This window comes from Elephas maximus, chromosome 7 (assembly GCF_024166365.1).
Source record: "Elephas maximus indicus isolate mEleMax1 chromosome 7, mEleMax1 primary haplotype, whole genome shotgun sequence".
NCBI lineage: Eukaryota > Metazoa > Chordata > Mammalia > Proboscidea > Elephantidae > Elephas > Elephas maximus.
The window spans coordinates 48,166,490-48,189,319 of NC_064825.1; the positions used below are offsets into that span (position 1 = coordinate 48,166,490).

The 22,830-nt window shown below is 35.3% G+C and overlaps 1 protein-coding gene across 1 annotated transcript in view; it reads left to right on the plus strand.

Moving 5' to 3' along the window:
- The window catches only part of PGM2L1 (phosphoglucomutase 2 like 1), a 68,768-nt gene extending 47,352 nt beyond the window's left edge, over positions 1-21,416 (plus strand). The window contains exons 7-14 of the mRNA XM_049889830.1: positions 7,981-8,170; positions 8,668-8,765; positions 9,478-9,658; positions 11,106-11,199; positions 11,515-11,644; positions 11,878-12,067; positions 14,550-14,683; positions 16,530-21,416. Coding sequence (XP_049745787.1) covers positions 7,981-8,170; positions 8,668-8,765; positions 9,478-9,658; positions 11,106-11,199; positions 11,515-11,644; positions 11,878-12,067; positions 14,550-14,683; positions 16,530-16,632 — 1,120 coding nt within the window. The 3' untranslated portion in view covers positions 16,633-21,416. The remainder of the gene's footprint in view (positions 1-7,980; positions 8,171-8,667; positions 8,766-9,477; positions 9,659-11,105; positions 11,200-11,514; positions 11,645-11,877; positions 12,068-14,549; positions 14,684-16,529) is intronic.
- Positions 21,417-22,830: the final 1,414 nt, after the last annotated feature.

Sequence of the window (22,830 nt, forward strand, 5' to 3'; positions counted from 1 at the left end):
TTTCTTCATTTCTCAGTTTCTCATCTCTCTCTGCTTTACTTCTTTTCCTGTCTCCTGAATACCTGGTGCTGTGTGTTATCTCCACCCCCTTGTAGACGAACTGTGCCACGAGGCCTGGGAGCCACTTCTCAGTTGCCAGTGGGATCCCTGGGGGCATTTTTAAAAAAATATATTTAATTTATTGTTTCTCTCTCTTTTTTTTTTCTTCATTTCTTGGTTTCTCGTCTCTCCACTCCAATGACAGGCTCCCTCAGCACTTTTTTTGTTGTTCTTATTTCTCTTTTCTCTCTCTCTTCTTTCCCATACCTAACTTAGCTGCACACATCACAACCTCCCTCTCCCTCCTGCCTATCTTCACCGTGCACTGAACATTGCACCCCTGAGCAGTATAGGCACGGCCTACCAGAACCTGCCCTGCACTGACCCCCAGCCTGCCTTGTCAGCCCCAGTACATGCCACAAACAACCCATCCCAGCCCCTCCCCTTCAGCTGGACCTGCTCTGCTGCACCATAGCTAAGAGACTGTCCCTGCCCATTGGACAAGAAGATGAAAGGTATCGTGCCAACAGATGAGCACAAAGCAAAGAATACACAGCCCACCTGCTCAGACATAACGAAATACAACAAAAAAGCAGGAAGAAACAAACAAATCTGCAATAATAAACAAAGAAAGTAACTACTGAATGTCCTGAAGACAGCAGACAACATCAAAACATATTAACAACAAGACAGGATGGTTCCAGCAGGCATCCAGAATAAAACACCAGATGACTTTTTGGTAGAAGAAAAGGTACTAGGACTACCTGATAGGAAATTCAGGTCTCTAATATTCAGAGCTATCCAAGAATTGAAGCAAAAAACAGACAAAAATGAGGGGGGAAAAAAGACAAATTCATGGAAAATACAGGTAAAACAGTGGAATAATTCAGGCAAATAATACAGGAGCAAAATGTCAAAATAAATTCACGACTAGAAATTATACAAAAACAACAATTAGAAGTCCAAAAAATAACCAGCAAGATTTCAGAAGTAGACAATGTCATAGATGGTCTGAAGAGCAGGTTTGAAACAATGGAAGACAGGATCAGCGAAATTGAAGACAAATTCTTGGATACCACTTTGAGGAAAAATCAGAAAAAGGAACAAGGAAAAATGAAGAAACCCTGAGAATGATGTGGGATATAATGAAAAGCAAAAATTTGTGAGTGATTGGAATTCCAGAACAGGAGAGAAAACAGAAGACACAGAGAGGATCATTGAAGAATTTCTGATGGAAAACTTCCCTAATATTATGAAAGATGAAAAACTGACCATTCAAGAAGCTCAATGAAACCCATATAGGATAGACCCCAAAAGAAAATCACCAAGACATATCATAATCACACTTGGTAAAAGACAAAGAAAGAATCCTGAGAGCAGCTCGAGAATAATGAAAAGTCACAGACAGAGGGGAGCCAGTAAGATTAAGCTCTGATGACTCAGCAGAAACCATGCAGGCAAGAAGGCAATGGGATGACATATATAAAACCTTGAAAGAAAAAATTGCCAACCAAGAATAATATATACTGCAAAACTCTCATTCAAATATGATGGTGAAGTTTTTACATATTCCCAGAAATTAAGGGAATATGTAAAAACCAAACCAAACTTACAGTAATAATTAAAGGGAGTCCTTTGGTTTGAGAACAAACAATATCACACGACAGCCTGAATCTAGGACACAAGATCACACCAGCCACATACCAACCTAGGAAATGAACTCTCAAGGACTATTCAAAACCAAAAGATTTACAACAGATAACCAGAGAACTTAATCTGTAAATCACAACAACGTCAGAACAATAATAGAGGGAATAAACGATGTAGGTATAGAGCTTTCTAACAGAGAGGAACGCAAGACAAATCCAGGTAATAATAGACTAGTTCAAACCTAGGAAGATAAGGGTAAATTTCAAGGTAACCACAAAGAAAGTTAACAAACCTACTCATCAAAATAAAGAAGAAAAACATAAAGTCTCAGTAAAAACAATCTACAAAAACAAAAGAAATGAATTAAAAATACACAGACAAAAGGAATTCAGCAAAGGAGAGTAAGAGGAACAAAGAAAACATCAGCATCACAAAATGACAGCAATAAACTCATTCCTATCAATAATTACACTGAACCTAAATGGCCTAAATGCATCCATAAGGAGACAGAGAATGACAGAATGGATTTTAAAAAAAGGATCCATCAATATGCTGTCTATAAGAGGCACACCTTAGAAACAAAGATGTAGACTTATTAAAATTCAAAGCATAGAAAAAAATATATCAAATAAGCAGCTACCAAAAAATAGCAGAAGTGGCAATACTAATCTCAGATAAAATAGACTTTAAAACAAAATCCACCATAAAAGACAAAGAAGGACACTATATAATGATTAAAGGGATGATCCATTATGAAGACATAACCATAATAAATACCTATGAACCCAATGACAGGGCTCCAAAGTACATAAAACAAACTCTAACAGCACTTAAAAGAGAAATTGACAGTTCCCCAATAATAGTGGGAGACTTCAACACACCACTCTTGGTAAAGGCTAGAACATCTAGAAGGAAACTCAGTAAAGATACAGAAGATCTAAAGGCCACAATCAGCCAACTTGAACTCATAGACATATATAGAACACTCCACCCAACAGCTGCAAAGTATACATTATTTTCCAATGCACATGAAACATTCTCCAGAATAGACCATATCTTAGGCCACAAACACCCTCGACAAAATCCAAAACATTGAGATAATGCGAAGTATCGTTTCTGATCACAATGCCATTGAAGTAGAAATTAACAACAGGAAGAGTAAGGGGAAAAAATCGATTATATGGAAACTGAATAACACCCTGCTTAAAAACCACTGGGTAATAGAAGAAATCAAAGATGGGATAAAAAATTCCTAGAATCAAATGAGAATGAAAACACATAATACCAAAACCTTTGGGACATAGCAAATGCAGTGCTCAGAGGTCAATTTATGCCGATAGATGCACATATCAAAAAAGAAGAAAGGGATAAAATGAAGACATTAGCTATAGAACTCAGAGAAATAGAAAGAGAACAGCAAAAGAAGCCTACAGCCACCAGAAGAATGGAAATAATAAAGATCAGAGCATAAATAAATAGAATAGAGAATAGAAAAACAATAGAAAGAATCAACAAAACCAAAAGTTGGTCCTTTGAAAGGATTAACAAAATTGACAAACTGTTGGCCAAATTGACAAAAGAAAAACAGGTGAAGACGCAAATAACCCAAGTAAATGAAACGGAGGACATTACAGCAGCCCCAACTGAAATAAAAAGAATCATAACAGAGTAGTATGAAAAACTCTACTCCAACAACTTTGAAAACCTAGATGAAATGGACAAATTTCTAGAAACACATTACCTACCCAAACTAACACAAACTGAAATTGAAAGCCTGAACAGACCCATAACAAGAGAAGAGATGGAAAAGGTGAAAAAAAAAAAAAGAAAAAAACTCCCAACAAAAAAAAGCCCTGGCCCAGATGTCTTCACTGGAGAATTCTACCAAACATTCAGAGAAAAAATTACACCAGTACTACCCAAATTATTTCAGAACATAGGAAAGGAAGGGATACTTCCAAATTCATTCTATGAAGCCAGCATAACCCTGAAACCAAAACCAGGCAAAGACACCACAAAAAAAGAAAATTACAGACAATATCTCTCGTGAATATGGATGCAAAAATCCTCAACAAAATTCTAGCCAGTGGAATTCAGCATCATATCAAAAAAATAATACACCACAATCAAGTAGGATTCATACCAGGTATGCAAGGATGGTTCAATATTAGAAAATCAATTAATGATATCCACCACATAAATTAAAGAATCACATGACCATCTCAATCAACACAGAAGAGGCATTCAACAAAGTCCAACACCTATTCCTGATAGAAACTCTAAATAAAATAGGTATAGAAAGGAAATTCCTCAACATAATAAAGGGTGTCTATATAAAACCAACAGCCAACATTATTCTTAATGGAGTGAGGCTGAAAACTTCTCCTTGAGAACAGGAACAAGACAAGGATGCCCTTTATCACCACTCCTATTTAACATTATGCTAGCTAGAGCAATAAGGTAAGGAAAAACAATAAAGGACATCCAAATTGGCAATGAAGAAGTAAACCTGACCCTATTTGCAGATGACTTGAAACTACACATAGAAAACCCAAAGGACTCCACAAGAAGACTACTGGAACTAATAAAAAGATTCAGCTGAGTAGCAGCAGGATACAAGATAAACATACAAAAATCAGTTGGATTCCTGTACACCAACAAAGGGAATGATCAAAAGGAAATCAGGAAAACAATACCATTTATAATAGACCCTAAAAAAATAAAATACCTAGGAATAAATCTAACCAGGGATGTAAAAGGCCTATACAAAGAAAACTACAAAACACTACTGCAAGAAACCAAAAGATATCTACATAAATGAAAAAACATATCATGCTCATGGGTAGGTAGGTAGACTCAACATTGTGAAAATGACACTTCTACCCAAGGCAATTTATGTATATAATGCAATCCCGATCCAAATACCAACAACATTCTTTAAAGAGATGGAAAAACATATCATTAACTTTATATGGAAAGGGAAGAGGCCCCAGTTAAGTAAAGCACTATTGAAGAAGAATAAAGTAGAAGGACTCACACTACCTGACCTCAGAACCTAGTGTACAGCTATGGTAGTCAAAACAGCCTGGTACTGGTAAAACAACAGATACATTGACCAATGGAGTATGATACCAAATGGTCAACAATTACTTTAAAACAAAAATAAGAATCTAAGAGGTCAGGGAAACTAGGTTAATGGAAATGGAACAATGAGAACGGAAATAATGAGACTGTTCACGCATTGTGAAGAATGTAGCCAATACAACAACTTATGCAGAAATTATTGAATGGGAACCTAAGCTGCTATGTAAACCTTCACCAAAACACAATAAAATACTATTAAGAACAAAAAAAAAAGAGTTCAGTGTTAGATTTTTAAGGTTAAGATACCTATGGAATATTTAGAGCCCTGGTGGCACAATGGTTAAGTACACAGCTGCTAACCAAAAGGTTGGCAGTTCAAACCCACCAGATGTTCCAAAGATGTGGCAGTCTGCTTCCATAAAGATCACAGTCTTGGAAACACTATACCCTATGGAGCGGTTCTACTTTGTCCTATAGGGTCCTTATGGGTCAAAATCTACTCGACAGCTACGAGTTTGGTTTTTTGTTTTTTGGGTTTTTTGTTTTTGTTTTATGAGATATTTAAGAGGCGATATCAAGTAAGTAGTTACATATGAGCCTGGTGATAAAAGGAGACGTTTGTGCTGAAGATCTAAATTTTGAAGTGGTCAACACATAGAAGGTATACAAGGTCATGAAAATGAATGAGATTACCCAGGTGGGAATGTGTAGAAAGAGAGGAGAGAAGAGAGTCTTTAACATTCAGCAGGCAAGCAAAAAAGTAACCAAAGAAGGTTAAGAAGGAATAATTATGTAGGTAGAAGAGAATGTGGTATCACTAAGGTCTAGTGAGGGGAGTGTTTCAAGAAGAAGTGGTTGGCTATATCAAATGCTGTTGAGGATCAAGTAAGATAATGACAAAGAAATATTCTTTGGATATGGTAAATACCAGTTCCCACTAAAAGGAAGCAGGACTCCTTGGAAAAATTGCTAATTCAAGGAACTAGGAGAGAAAATGTGCTAAATGAGCCTGGGATGTCTTTTTTTTTTTTATCAGAAAATAAGAAAGAAATATAAGAGACTGGGGTCATATCAAAAGGATCTTAAAGCCAAGTTGAAGGGGCTCCCACTGAACAATAATGGGACAATTGACATAAAAAAGAATAATCACTGATAAAAACAAACAAACACGGATGAAACTTAATGTTATTAAAAGTAAGGCAGACATTATGTGCCTCCCCTTATGATTTCCATAGGAGGTACACAGCACCCATTACCAAAAGAATTGAAACTGAATCTAATGTTGCCTCTATATTCAACCACCTATTTACAGAAAAAACAAGGGGGGGGAACACGTTAATACCAAGAGGATTCAATCAGCATATCAAGATGTAGGGCAAATAATCTAGTTTGTTCAGCTAATAAATTACATGGGGAGTAAAGGAGGAAAGAAACATTCATAGATTCAAAGAGACTTGAGAAACAAATCAACCAAATGATGTGGACCTTGTTCATGTCCTGATACAAGTAACCAAAAACCAAACCAAACCCATTGCCATCAAGTTGATTCTGACTCATAGTGATACGAGTAAACCAACTATAAGAAGCATTTTTGTGACACTTGGGAAATTTTGGACACAGAGAGGTATTAGATATTAAGGAATTATTGTTAATTTTGTTAGCTGTGATAATGGTATTCTGGTTATGTTTTTAAATTCTAAAGCGCTTTCATGTATAATAATGTCTTGAATAAATGAAATTAGATTGGCAGAATGTTGATAAATGTGAAGTAAGGTGATGGATATATAGATATTACGTTATTCTCTCTTCTTTTTTGTACTTTCGAAAATTGTCATAATAAAAAAGGGGGCTAGTAAATGGCAGATAAGGATGTAGAGAGTTTTGCTGTGAAAGGGACAAGATAAATGGGGACTAGATCCTAACGGGAATGATGTGGGAGAGAGAGGCTAACTAAACTATTAAAATTTTTGAGTGAGAGAAGCCGGGGACCAGAGCAGAAGTGGAAGGATTGACCTTGATAGGAAGAAGAATGCTTCCTCATTGTTGTCAGGTAGAAGAAGGAAAAGAAGCGGTACAGATGCTGGTGGGGTAGATTTGTGTGGGAAGATTAGGAAGTTCCCATTAGATGGCTTCTGTGTCTCAATGATATATGAGGTGAAGAGGGAGGAAAGGAATATGCGAGGGTTAAGCCAAGAACCCATTGCTATTGAGTCGATTCTGGTTCATAGCAACCCTATAGAACAGAGTAGAACTGCCCCATAGGCTTTCCAAGGCTATAAATCATTAGGGAAGCAGACTGCCACATTTTTCTCCCACAGAACAGCTGGTGGGCTCAAACCCCTGACCTTCGGTTAGCAGCAGAGCCTTTACCCTGGTGGCGCAGTGGTTAAGTGCTTGGCTCCTAACCAGAAGGTCCAAGGTTTGAACCCACCAGCCACTCTATGAGAGAAAGAAGTGGCAATCTGCTTCTGTAAATATTTACAGCCTTGGAAACCCTGTGGGGCTGTTCTACTGTGTCCTACATGGTCACTAGGAGTTGGAATTGACTCTATGGCAATGGATTAGGTTGTCGGTCAAGAAGGTATTAATTAAATCATCATCTTAAAGAGTAAAAAAAGTAAGCTTATTTGGATAGCAAAGTAGGATTGCCTGACAGTGTTGAACATCCATTTAAAATGAAGCCATTCAAACCTTTTTCTGAGATTTACTCTAGCAATATTTAGCTATTTTGATGCACACCTGGAGAACACACATAGTGGTTCAACAAGGATTGCGGTATTGGAGCATTAAAGTAACTGAGATGATATAAAAAGGTGATTGCAATTAGATATCTTGGGATCTGAGCTGAAAATACAGGAAGTGAAGAAAGGAGGAATCTGCTGGAGAGTAAGAAAAACCAGTTAGAAAATTTTTGTAGTGATTCCAGTCAGAGATGATATGATGGTGGCTTGCTAAGGGTAATGGCACAGCAGTTGGAAGAAAGCTATCCAGGTCAAGGAGCTGAACCACAAAGAAAGAATGCAGTTGAGTTCAAAGTCTTTTTGATCTTTAAGTTAATACCGCATAGTTATGGAGTTTTGTTTTTTTAAATACGTTAGACATCTGCTAAAGGGCTTTAATGACCTTTTCTCAGAATTTGACTGTTTTTCTTTATACCACAAGTAATAACTTTTATGATATTGATTGAATGATGATTTTATTTTACAGGGAAATAAACTCAAAGACCACCTTGAAATTTGTTCATACATCTTTTCATGGTGTTGGACATGACTACGTACAGTTGGCTTTTCAAGTGTTTGGTTTTAAGCCCCCAATTCCAGTACCAGAACAAAAAGATCCTGATCCAGACTTTTCTACAGTTAAATGCCCAAATCCTGAAGAAGGAGAATCTGTGCTGGTATTTTTTAAATATCTATTTAAATTATTATTCGTTTGTGAAAATTCACCAGAATAGGTAGAACTCAATGACAATTCAAAAATTACTTACAAAAGCAAGATCCACTTTAGTTTACATCTTTTAAGATATATTGGACCCTTATGTTCCATTTTAGATTGAAATCTGTATGGTGGTATCCCTACTGCTAGGCTTCTTATTTTAAATTTAGCCAAACTATATTCCTTCTGGAAACCCTAGTGGCATACTGGTTAAGAGCTATGGCTGCTAACCAAGAGGTCAGCAGTTCGAATCCACCAGGTGCTCCTTGGAAACCCTATGGGGCAGCTCTACTCTGTCCTATAGAGTCACTATGAGTCGGAATTGACTCAATGGCAACAGGTTAACAGGTAGATATTCCTTCTAAAATTCACGTGACTGACATAGTGCCTACATTTAGGAATATTAACATTGATTTTAACTTCTTTAGTATAATCTAAGTTTTCGGGTCACTGTTTCAGGAACTTTCTCTGAGACTAGCAGAGAAAGAAAATGCCCGTATTGTTGTAGCCACAGACCCCGATGCAGACCGACTGGCAGTGGCAGAACTTCAGGAAAAGTAAGTAGAACCGATTATTTGATTAAAAGCTTAAACTTTGAAAAACAATCTTTAATTTATGTCTTAAAGTTTCATTGAAAATAATGAAAAAAGAAGAATGTAAATCTTCTTTCTATAAACTCCATAATCTAAGGGTTAAGTTGATTATCTTGACACTTCCTTCTACTCTTTTATTTAATCAAATATTTAAAGATAAATTTGTTTTTATAAAATTGTGATTATACTATATATAGTTTTGTATCCTGATTATTTTCCACTTCACATTGTATTATAAGCTGTCTTCCCTGTCCTTAAATATTGCTTGAGAACATTAATTTTAAAAATAGCATAATATCCTAACATGTTGATTATCAACTTATTTACTCGTTACCTAATGTTTGCCTTTGGGTAGTTAGGTATTTTTGCATTTTAATTTTGTGGCAAATATCCTTACACAGAAAGGCTTAAACATTTGTCATAACTGTTTTCTTATTAAATAATGGAATAAAAGTAACAATGTAATAATCATTTTCTAAAAAATATTGCAGCCATTCCTACCCTGAGCCCAGCCCTGTGCTGTTAGCAAAGTAGTAGTAAATGTTTTCTCAAAGATCCTATGTGATAATTTTTGTTTGTTCTTGTCTGAAGGATTCTGATTTTTAGGTCTCAGAATCAACAAGTTTTAATGAGAAAGTAGAGAAGCCTTGACTTTAAATTTTCATTCTTTCTACAGTGGTCATTGGAAAGTTTTCACAGGCAATGAATTGGCTGCTTTGTTTGGATGGTGGATGTTTGACTGCTGGGAGAAAAATAAATCAAGAAATGCTGATGTGAAGAATGTTTATATGTTAGCCACCACAGTCTCTTCTAAAATTCTGAAGGCAATTGCACTTAAAGAAGGATTTCATTTTGAAGTAAGAACAGATAATATCTGTGTGCTGCTCTTCTACATCTATTTCTCCCCACCCAAATTGGCTTTTGTTGATTTTATTTGTAATTTCATTTTTTCTAATTCTGTTAACACTTTTGAATTCTCTTTGATAGTTCAGACACCTTAAGCCAAATTTTCCAGTATGTGGACAATTTGAGGGACTAAGATAAGATTTTCTAAAACATTACATTAACACTTACTATTCCATACAACAATATCTGGTTTTCATACTGGGAAAATCTGGCTCCTAGTGGCCTCATGAATAACATAGACTGTACTCCAAAAATTGTTAGTGTTACCAACCACTTGTTTAGGCCCTTCAAGCTCAGTCTTAAGCAACTTTAAGTAGTCTTCTAAGTTGTAACTTAAGACCAATTCTATATCCAAAGGGTAAGTAATGGCTCTCTCTCTCTCTCAACATAGATCATTAACCTTTGTGAATCTCAGGTAGTTAAGTTGATCTTTCATAGGTCATTTTTGAAGCTACTGGGACAAATGTCAATTACGTTGCCTTTAACCTGTCATTTTTGCCAAATGTCAGTGAAAAATGTCTCATTTGGGTATTTTTCTTGAGCCATAGTCATACAGGTCTTAACACTAATTGGTTGGGTAAAAGAAAATTGTACTTGTCTTTATGAGATAGAACTTTCCAACCGTAGCCTTTCTAAAACACAGATAACAAAAGAAATTGAAAGTTTACTCAAGTATAAAATTCTGAATTGCAATGTTAATATTTTCCATTTCTATATCTATGGCAAGAAAAATGTATGATGAGCACAAAAGAGAAAAAGAGAATGATTCTAAAGACCAATATGATACATTTGCTTGCTTGTTTCTGTTGTGTGGGGGAGATTTTGATTTTTTCTTTTTTTGTTAGGAAATAGAGAGGTGAATTAGAAATCTAACGGATGTAAAGCAGCTATTACAATGCTTGAGAAATAGTAGAAGATCATAATGTGTGAATGTACCTGTGTCACTTTGTGACTCCTCACATCACCGCTTATACATATTGGATTATATTTGGTGTAAATCACCTTCCTATGCTCAGTAGGAAACCCTGGTGGCATAGTGGTTTAGTGCTACAGCTGCTAACCAAAAGGCTGGCAGTTCAAATGCACCAGGCGCTCCTTGGAAACTCTGTGGGGCAGTTCTACTCTGACCTATAGGGTCACTATGAGTCGGAATTGACTCGACAGCAACAGGTTTGGTTTGGTTTTTTTTATGCTCAGTAACTACTAGGTGATGAGTGGTGGCGGTATGTATATTCATGGCACTTTATGACTATATATCTACCGCTGTGAAAATCTTGGGAACCGAAAACCATAACAGAAGACCACTATGCAAGTGTTATGTGCATTTAGTGACAGATTTTTTTCTGTATGTATTTATGAGAGAGTCACTTAACTAGAGTGGCCTCCTCTGCATTTCAGGAAACATTACCAGGTTTTAAATGGATTGGAAGTAGAATAAAAGACCTCCTGGAAAATGGGAAAGAAGTCCTTTTTGCATTTGAAGAGTCTATTGGTATGTAGTAATATTAAAATCTTTGAAATTTGATTGAGAACATTTTTTAAAATATGGTAATTCTATAGAAAGGAATTTTTGTCTTCCGGTTTTGCTTTTTGAGTTGTAAAAACTACAGAGAACTCAGAAATGTGTAGATGGATTTCTCATCAGGAAAAAATAAAGGTCTCTAGATACCTTCAGTATAAATGAGTTTCATCTAATACAAGGCTTTTAAGTTCATTGGCCCTTCTGAAGAAATGTAAAATTATTGAAAATTGTCAGTTTAAGTTTTCCTCTGGTAGTGTCTTTTCTAAAGATGTTTTTAATCCTCAGGTTTTCTGTGTGGGACATCAGTGTTGGATAAAGATGGGGTCAGTGCAGCTGTTGTTACTGCTGAGATGGCATCTTACCTTGAAACCATGAACATCACATTGAGACAGCAACTGATTAAGGTTTATGAAAAGTATGTTCTACTATTGTGAATTTCACATGCTAGATTTTTCATTGTCTCATCCTACACTTGCTTTCTAAATTTGTTTTTGAGGAATAGTCAATCTTTTAAAAAGAAGTATAAAGATTGTCTAAATTAAAGGCTGCCATTTTCTACAAAATACTGTAATAGGCTTATCTTTAATATATGTATATTTTTAACGAGTTACCCGAAATCTGATTTTAACACTTTAAATCTTTGTACAGATATGGTTATCATATTTCAAAAACTTCGTATTTCTTGTGTTACGATCCACCTACCATCAAAAGTATATTTGAAAGACTTCGCAATTTTGATTCTCCAAAAGAATATCCGAAATTTTGTGGGGAATTTGCTATATTGCATGTACGGGACATTACCACTGGATATGACAGCAGCCAGCCTAATAAGAAATCAGTAAGTACCTAGTTTTTAAATAATTTTTTTACATATTTTTAATAATTCATACAATAGTAAAATAGTGGGCCTTCAAGCTTATGAGTTTCTTGAGACTAGGATCCATTATTTTTCTCCAGAGCAATTACAAGTCCATTAACTGGTCTCTCTGCCTCTGATTTTCTCCTTATCACCCACCAAATAATCATCTGTGCTACCCCTGGAATATTGTTGTGTGTATGTGTATGTTTTGATGCTAAATGATGTTGAAAATAAAGTCTAAAAGCCTATAATTTTAAAGCCATGCACCTTTCTAATTTTAAATTCCATTTCTAATCTTATTCCCTATATACCTCTGGCCAAATAGAACAATTTATAGTTTCTTACATACCTGCATATTTTTTTATTTCTGTAATTTTTGCTCAGTCTGTGACTTTTACTTCTACTGCTACAGGTCTATACCTCAACATTATTTAAGACCCAAGGCAAATGTCACCTCCTCCACATAACCTTTAGATTCTGTAATCAGATATGTTCCCTCTGATGTTTCATTAAATAATGGGCCTTCCCTCCTGGGCATTTATTATTTTCCATCTTATGTTATTGTGTTGTACATAGCAGATCCATTTCTGAAACACCTTTCTGCCTCTCAAAGCTCCTGTCTGCGTTTAAGATGCTCCATAAATATTTAAACACCATGGATTGCTGATCATATTCGTTTTGTTGTTGTTATCATGATTATATTATTAGCCTAGCATTCAATTCATAGTGCTCTAGTGTCGTCTCAAGATTCTAGGGCCATAATATATCTTGGGAGATGTGCAACCTTTTATGTAGAATACTACCCATGTTCCATTTTTGTGTATTCATCTAGTCAAGAAATACTAGCTCTCAGTTTTCGGTATTCCTCGTGTATGTGTGTGTGTGCGTGTCTTTTTCTGACTTTGTAAACTATTTGGAGAGAAAGAACCAGTGCTTCTGCTTCCTTTTATTTCTCTAATATTGCTGTGTTTACAGTAATCCTTGATGTAATGCTTTTTTCTTCTTAACTCTCTTTGAAGTTTATGATATTTGTATTCAAAGTGCTTTTTCATCTGCTCTCCTCTGATGCTTAACAATAGTTTTGTAAAGCAAGTAGCACAGTTGTTGTTTTCCCCAAGGTTACAAAGGTAGTGGCAAAGATTTCTCGAGTTCTTTCTCCACACTACACCTTGGCATTCATCTGTATTTTCAGCAGGTGTTTATTAAGACCCTTCTGTGCTACATGCACTCTGGGGATACAGCAAGGACAAAGACACTGTTTCTGCACTCAAGAAATATTCTAGTGGGGAAATAGACAAGTAAACAACGGTTATTTTACAATATGATAGTGCTACCAGGGAATGTATTGAATGCCATGGAAGAGCATAGGAGAGACTCCTAGTTCAGATTTTGGGAGCTTAGGGAAGATATTATAGTGGGCTATTCTGGGCTGAATTCTAGAGTATGATTAGGAGTTACCCAGATGCAGGAGGAGCAAAAGGTGCTTCAGGCAAAAAAAAAAAAGCACGGTGTGGAAATGAAAGGCATATCTCCTTCAGGGAACCACAAGTAGTTCACTAACTGGAGTAGGAAGTGAGGGAAGAATGGTATATACAGAGAATGGGTTGAAGAGGGACAAACTTCCAGGCAGTTTATATGCTATTTTAACAATCTAGGTGAAAAATGATGGTAGTCCGAATTTAACATAGTAGCAGTAGTGGTAGAGAGAATTGGACAAAGTTGAGTTAAATAAAGGCTAGAATAAACAGGACTTGCTGAGTTGATGGTCTGTGAGTGAGAAAGGGGAGGAAGGTCTTTGTCTTAAGCAACTGGTGTATGGTACTAACACTGATGGAGAGAGGGATCTCAAGGAAAGGCCCAAGACTCAGGACACCTAAGTGCAAGCACCACTGCCAACTGAGGGGATAGTACAATTCCTACAGTTCCCTTAGGATGCCTTGACAGGCTGATCTGAGGTCCAGGAAGAATACCAATGTCAGTCCATGTATCAAATATCAGTAAAGCTTAAGTTCTTTCTTGATTTTTAGGTCAAAATTATAAATAATGTATTTTTGCACTCTAGTAGGTTATTTTAAATATCCCCTAGGATATGTGCACTCTGCTTTGGAGACCACTGATAAACTGTTTGTGAAAATGCTTTGAAATTGTAAAGCACCTTGCACATATAAAGGCAGTTTGGACTTTGGGGAAGATAGACCTGGCTTCCACTTCTGGCTGTGCCGCATAGCTGATTACCTTGAGCAAATCGTTTACTCTCTCAGCCTCGTCTTTACTTTGCAGGATTGTTGCTGAGGCCTAGAGATCAAGTACGAGAGGTATATAACCCAATGCATGGACTATGATAAATGTTTGTTAAATAGTATATAAATTATTATAAAAGTAATCTTCTTTTGTATTTTATGATTCTTGAAAATGAAAAAAGATACCAGGTGTAATTAAGCTGTTGTTGCAATTGTGATAGGTGCTGCCTGTGAGTAAAAACAGCCAAATGATTACTTTTACTTTTCAAAATGGTTGTGTTGCTACTCTTCGGACAAGCGGGACAGAACCAAAGATAAAGTATTATGCAGAAATGTGTGCGTCACCTGACCAGAGGTGAGAATTGACAAGTATTTATATGCTTTTTATAGATATGCATATATATATATACACACAAAGCTTATATATATCCATATATGCATGTAATAGCTTTATTGAGATACAACTCAAATACCGTACAATTCACCCATCTAAGGTGTATAATTCAGTGGTTTTTTAGTATATTCACAAGATTGTGCAACCATCGCCACAATCAATTTTAGAACAATTTTGTATTTGAGGAGCTGCCAGACTATTTTCCAAAGCAGCTGTACCATTTGAGAAATGACTTTTTAAATTTTAATGAATTTATATCAACAAATGATTTGTATTTATTGCCAAATATTCACTTTCTACATCTGATATAATTTGATTTAATCTGCTCAATTTATTTCCTTTTAAGAGTATAAATTGTGATTAAATTAACTTGACTTTAATAAGCATATTTGTTCACTGCTTAAGCATAAGCATATTAACTAGCCACAGAAGGGCAGCAGTTTGAATCCACCAGACACTCCTTGGAAACCTTATGCGGCAGTTCTTCTCTGTCCTATAGGGTCACTATGAGTCAGAATCAACTCAATGGTAACAGGTTTGGGACTTTTTTTGGTTTAAGCACATTAAAAGTAGTACTTCCTATAATGTTGTCACTGACCAAAATATATTGGGAAGGGTTTTTTTTAAATTGTTTTTAGAGCTCAAGGTACATTATTTTATATTTCTCTAAATCTTTGCATTTTAAGAGCAAATTTTATTTCCTCTGGTGGGAAAAAAGACTTCTTGAAGTCATTCAGAACAGAGTTCAAAGTAAACCAAATTGAGTAATGTTATGCAGGTAGTCCCCGACTTACAGTGTGTTCTGGTTACGTCAAACCGCACTTACCAGCATTCTTTTTTTTTTTTTTCTTCTTCTTTTGGTACATCTTATCGTTAGTAATATGTACTACATAGAAAGTTGCATCGCATAATTTGCTGATGCTATCATTCCCATACCAACTACCAAAGATAAATAAAGATTGGATTTATAAAGATACTGATAATAAAAGACAATAATAATGACAACTAAAAAGAAAGAAATGAGGTATATGACTTAGTCAGAACCGACTTAACGATGAAATCATCAGAATGGAACCTCATCGTAAGTCCGGGACTACCTGTATTTGGTTAAAAATGAAGAATAATTACATTTTGTTTTATATTTATATACATATATATATATGCATGTGTGTATATATACATATATAAAACTGTAACAAAAAATACCATTATAAAAAAACAAAGACTGATTATTAAAGTAATAAAAACTGACTTCTTCGTAGAGCTTGTAAAATTACTGTGAAGGCAGTTTAAAAGAGACCTCCCTAGAAATGTTTTAGACAACAGCAGCTCCTCAGATGACGGCTTTGAAAGGCAAACTTTTAAGTGTATATTTGTTTTTTAAACATCTCATTCTTTTAATCACGCCTCCCTCTGCTACCTGAAAGATATGTGATATCATCTTGTAATATCTGTACTGAGTATTCTTCAGAGTATTTCAGGAAGCTATTTTCATAGCTAGTATTGGTGGCCTAAGTCATTAAATTGCCTGACCTAGAGAATTCTTTATACATACTCTAACTCATCCATGTATCATGTACCAAGGAACTCCTATTAATGCAGTTCAACTTTGATGTTTGTGTGTGTGATTTTGGAGAGGGGGAGTCTTTTTTTGTTGCTGTGGTTTTAACTGAGTGAAGTTCTCTTTAGTTCTCTAATTTTTAATCATTTTATCAGGTATATGCCCTCTTCAAAAGTTATAACAATTTGAATGTATTTTAAGGCTATGAAAATAAAGAATTTCAAAACCCTTAATCTTTTTCCTCAGTAACACTGCCTTACTGGAAGAAGAACTGAAGAAACTCATTGAAGCTCTGATTGAGAATTTTCTTGAGCCCAGTAGGAATGGACTGATCTGGCGTTCTGTTTAGTCGTACACCGGTACTCTCGTTACTTTGCACTGGCATATGGAACAGAACAACCAAGAACTTCATGTATTGAATCTTGTGTTAGCATTCTTTCTGTCTTTCATCAGGTCAAGTATTTTTTTCCCTTTTTTCTTCTTTTTGGTAAACTAAACACACTGTATAAATTTGAAATGGTATTCTTTTACATAGAATCTAGAACCAATACTGTATAAACAAACTAGAAGGAAATGACTCAGATTTTTCCATAATCTTGAACAAAAGTCATTACATTAAAAGTATTATAGTAATATGTTATTCTTCCTTTAACAGAAACATAACAATATAAAAGTGAGTTTTCTTATTAAAGTCTGATTAAGCTTAGTTCCATATTCTTGTAGTTGTGTATAGCACGGTTTAAAAAAAAAAGAAAGCAGGTAAATGTTTTACAATTGTAGAGTTAGCTGAATGAAGTCAGTGAGAAAATGGCACTGCTCCCAGATTGCTGTTGTAAAGTGTCATTGTTATATCACAGGTATTAATGTACAAAATAGAGTATTTAAAATAGAATGTTTAGAATTTCTCCTTTAGAACAGATGTTACAATATGTGGTTTCAGCACCTCTGTTTCAGGTGCTTTTGGCGTAGTATGTATGTAAGTGTTTAAAATTCTGACGTTTACTGAACATAGAACAATAGTGGCAACACTTCTAGTGACTTTGTTCTTGTCAAAGTTTTCAGTGCCTTCCCAGGGGTCTGGTATGAACTAAAACAATGTTCCTGCATTGGATGTAATTTAACCACCTAATTTTGGGCCAGTTAAGGAAAATCTTCCAAACTATATATGTGCTTCCCCAGTATATCGAAGGTCCACTGATTTAAAAATCAATCAAGATCTTAACAAAAGCAGGCTTAATGGAACCTTAATTAAGGGTCTTCCTGTAAAAATTGTCAATTATCATAACCTTTAAGTAAAGAAAAAAATCTGAACTGAGAAAGGAGCTCCAAATTTATTTAGAAGTCTAACTTTTGACTTAAGTTTTTATGTAGCTTATTTCTTTATCTGATGAAGTAAAGATAACTTACTAAAAAATAAAACATCAAGATTTAAGTATTGTGAAACACTTAAAACTACATGTTTTAAAAACTAAGGTCCAGTTTATTCTAACATTTTGCTGGCTACTGCAGAATTTCTGATCACATAACTACTACTTTTTTAATGTAGAAAAATATTTGTTGGAAGGTCACTGTTGATTCTGCAGTCTTTTGAAAAAGACTTAATAAAGAAGTGCTGTTTAATCTTCTTAAAGTGTATCCTGTCCTGTAGGTTACAGCATCCTTTAACACATGGGATAAACGTACATAAGAAGTAACAAGAACAAGGCCTTGGGTATAATAAAACTAAATGAACTGCCTATAGAAAATAGCACTGGCTTTAGAGAATTTGTTTTAAAAAATTAATATAAAATTTGAACTGATTAGAATGTTCATTAAATCATTGTTTGATTTGCCACAGCTGTCAGCTAATATTTGGTTGAGCTCATATAATCCAAGTATAGTTTTCAAATTATTGTATTGCCACTATTGTTAATTTGTTCCTTGCTTACTTTCATATAGCTGGATCTTGTATGACTATAGATAATAGACAGCTAGTTAAAATGTAGAGCATCATTTGACCGAATGAGCTTGTTTTCAAAGGCTTTGCACTGAAGAAGAAACCCATAGAATCTTTTGGTTTATTTGCTTTTAGGAATGTATATTGTAATTTAAGAAATGGCCTGTGTTCTACAGAGTGGTGTGAACAATGCTTATATATGTGAAAAAATATGTATATTTGTGTTTTACTATCTGTGTTTCGGTGACTGAAGAACAGAGTGGAGCTAAAATGATTACAGAAGCCCATTCATAATCACTAAAGCCATGTCATGATTTTCATTCTGTTATGAAGAAAACAAGGAGCCCTGGGGACATAGTGGTTAAAGAACTCGGCTGATGACTGAAAGGTTGGCAGTTCAAACCCACCAGCTACTCCACAGGAGAAAGATATGTCAGTCTACTTCCATAAAGATTACAGCCTTCAAAACCCTATGGGGCAGTTCTTCTCTGTCCTATAGGGTCGCTATGAGTTGGAATCGACTCAAGGGCAAAGGGCAGGGCACGAAGAAAACAGTTTTATTTGGGTACTTTAATGTAATGCAACAGTTGGGTCATCTTAAGGTGAGAAGTTATTGAAGCTTGGAATATTATTTCAGAATTTAAAAACACAAAGTTAAAATTAACAAAAGCTTACAAATGTTCCTAAAGTGTATATATGGAAGGAATTACTTGATTTTAGCCAAGCTCTTGAGTGTGTCTGAGCATGACATTTAACAGGAACTAGACACAGTGGGTGCGCACTGTCCAAGAGGCTAAAGTCAGTGATCACCCAAGCCAGCCAGAAGAGACAAAAGTGCTAGCAGGTAAGTATCAGCCTTGGGCACTGCATCATTTATCCTTTTCTTTCATGAACAATATCATGGAAATGAATGCTTCCTCATTGAGTGTGTAGAGCAGAACTGGATTTTTCTAGAGCTTTGGGGAAAAAGAAAGAATTAGTGGGGCAAGATCAAAGCATAAATTGGAGATAAATGGTAGAAATTAATAGAAAGGACGGTAAGGCAACAGGAAATGCTACTTGTGAAGGGCAAACCTATCACCCTAAAAGTAGGCAATAAACTGAGTGTGAGTTGTTTACTTGTGTTGATTTGGTATAATGATGAGCAGATGTTGAGCCTATTGGTGTCCTTTCTTAGTGATCCTTAAAAAGAGGCCGAGTTTTCAGAGATGATTCAGTTCATGCTAGGATGTTGTGTCTGAGGGTGGTATGAGAACTCGGGAGGGGATGTGACAGGAATAAACAGGAATAAAACATAGATTGGAATAAAACCTGTTAAGGAAAAGCTCTAGGAATTAAGATCATTTAACTGAAGAAGGAAAGCTTTTGAGATAGTTTAATAAGTCTCAAGTTATTAATTGAGGCTTTTATTGAAGAACTTAAAGTAAGAAGTAATATAACAAACTTATCCATCTCCGGTGAGGACAGAACAAGAAGCAATAGGGAATCTTCAAAAAAAAAAGGAGGGGGTGGGGGGAGCAGCATGAAAATTTCAAACTCAGATTTAAGAGCTTCTTTGAACAGAAATTGTCATGAAGTCTTCAATTTGAAAATTTTTTTTTAGTTAAGGGAATTAAATTTTTAAATATTAAGGGCTTTTTAAGGCTCAATACTTTAAAACTTGGGTTTGAGCAAAGATGATATAAAGAGCACTAAAAGTAACATTTCAGTTTCACTCCGTACCTAGAAGAATTTAGTCACAAAATAGTTTTGTATATTTTGAATAGTGCAATGCATGAGTGCAATGAATAAAGTCTTGCTGGGATGTTATTTTTAATTTAACCTGGTGAATTATGAGACTTGAACACAATTTTGTTCATCTTGAAGAATGTATAGCATTGTAGGACACTTTAGGTTTCTGTTTTAAATATAAAGTATTATTACGTGGATGTAGTAACTTCAGCAGACAGGCTCTAAGAAATTGGATACTTTGGAATATCTTCGTACAGGAAGTTGGCCTCCCATTTCTTAAGGAGGCTACTTCTGGAATTGATGCGACAAAGATACTAGCTGGAGTTTACTGGAGAAATTGTTTTATTAATTGCTGCTATTGGTTATTTCTTCCAGATATTTTCTTGATGTTTGTGATGCTTGAAAAATCCAAATTCCACTTGGATGCATTTAATTTTATGCCTTTTTCTCTCTACCTCCCTTTTTTCCGAGGCACCCTCCCATGTTTTGTTACTGTGAAAAGCTATCATCCTATTACCTCACTGATAAGAAATCTTAACTGTATTCATTCAGAATGCTTTATTCATAAACTGTGTTTGTTTATGGACTATTATTATTTTGTTATTGTCAGAATATTTTAGAACTTATTGTGAGAAGTAATTTTAAATCTATTTCATAAGCTATTTTGATGTGTTTGGCTACTTTTTTTATGTGTTAATTTATTATGGGCTTTTTCAATTCACATGCTGAGATTGCTCTAGGAACTGGTGAAGAAAAAGTCATAGTAATCAAAATGAATGGTCCATTCATCTCGCATTTTATTTCAGGTCTGCTTGTACCTTGGTCATCCAAAGCACAAGATTTGAGGAAATTTTTTTCATACTTCTCATTCAAAGCTGTAAGATGCCTAAGTAGAAAGAAGAGAATAGCTCAATGTCTGACTTTTATATAGCATACCTTAGTTCTAGTTGGAAACAAAGTTAAAGGAAAATCTTTAGTGACAACTATTAGTTACTTTAAAATACCATACTGTTATAATCATTAAGTCATCTTTCCTCTACCCTGTTAATTCAAGACCACAGACTTAAAAGAGAGAACCTACAAGAATGAGTAAAGTGCCCAACATGGAGCAAAGTAACATATCTAGAGTTTGCTTCTCAAATTTTTCTACCAGTGTAACCCTAAAGCATAGGAGAATAAAAGGGGCCTGAGAGCAAAGTTGAAAGCAGCCCACCACTAATAGGAAATTTCATGTTCTGTCTTTAAAATGTAAGTGAATTTTACATTCTCCGTAATAAAACTGTTTGTTTTCAAATAAAAATGATCTCTTCCAGTCTTCATTGAAACTGGTGCTGCCAGAAGGGGGGGCCATTTTTCTCACATGGCTTCTCAATTTTCTTCCCCAGCCTTCCCTCAACCCCATCATTGCTACATATTCCCAGGGGTATAGTATGCATACAGACTCTACTGTGAGAGGGATAAACATAGAGCATATCCAGGATATTCTGTGTCCTTTACCAGCTGACATTCTAAAGTATTAGTGCCAAATTAAACTGATCAAACTCACCTGAAGAATTAAGTTACTGCAGAATTGTGAACCTTATTTGGGTTTATAATATCATCTAAGGTATTGGCCAGTTTGTTTCTATTTAATGCATTGGTATTCCTTAACTAAGAAGGAGCACATGACTATCAGTTCCTTGAGAGCAGGAATCATGGTTTATTATTTTTCATATCCGCACCACCTAGTTCAGTATCGAATATAGAGTGTTTAATTGATAAAAACGGGAGTTAAGGGGTTTCATTTTCAAGCAGATAGTTTAGGAAACAAAAAAATATTAGTCTAATTTTCTAATCTGACTTTTAAAACAGTGATTCTCATTACTGAAATTCATAAGTAATGTTTATTAAGCACTCACACCATTTAACACTTAGTTTCTTTGAAGAAAGCATATTTTTATTTGGAATTTATATACAGTGCCTAGATTTTACACTCAAAGTAAGGTATTGGCCAAGAAAACTAAGAAACTGTGTCTATGGAGACTTAGTATCACTCATATACATGCCATTTTGAGCCTGGTAACGCTACCTTCCAAGTGAACCACAACTAATTTGATACTATTTGGTGTATTTTTTTGCAATGTTATGAATCATCATATGTCTAACAAGTCATAATAAAACTAGGTTCAAAAGTGATCTCAAGCCAGAGCCTGTAGATGGTGAGGCCTTCTTGTTACTGGCTAGAATAAACTCTTTGTGTACATTATTGAATATGCCAGATAAAATACACACAGGTAAGAATGAATTCTTTTTTTTACTAAGTGTGTAGCAGTAGTTCAAAATGGTGCTCTTAATTTCTGTCAACATCTTATTTTTCCCTACAAAAACCCCAGGGTACATCATGCGTACAGCTTGTAAGAATTTTCACTTTGTGTGTTTGTGGATTTCTTGTAGGTCTTTTTTTTTTTTCCCCCATTTTGGTTCATAGTGACCCATGTGACAGAGTAGAACTGCCCCATAGGTTTTTTTTTTTTTTTTAAATTGTGCTTTAGATGACGGTTTACAGAGCAAATTAGTTTTTCATTAAACAATTAATACACATTGTTTTGTGACATTGCTTGCCAACCCCATGTATTAACACTCTCCCCTTCTCGACCTGGGGTTCCTCATTTCCATCCATCCAACTTTCCTGTGCCCACCTGCCTTCTCATCCTTGCCCCTGTGCTGGTGTGTCCATTTAGTCTCGTATATGAGGTTGAGCTATGTATATTATTGTTTGTTCTATGGGCATGTCTAATCTTGGGCTGAACGGTGAGCCTCAGGAATGACTTCAGTACTGAGTTAAAAGGGTGTCTGGGGTGGGATTTCTTGTGATTTTAGCCAAATGAAGTGTTATCAGTA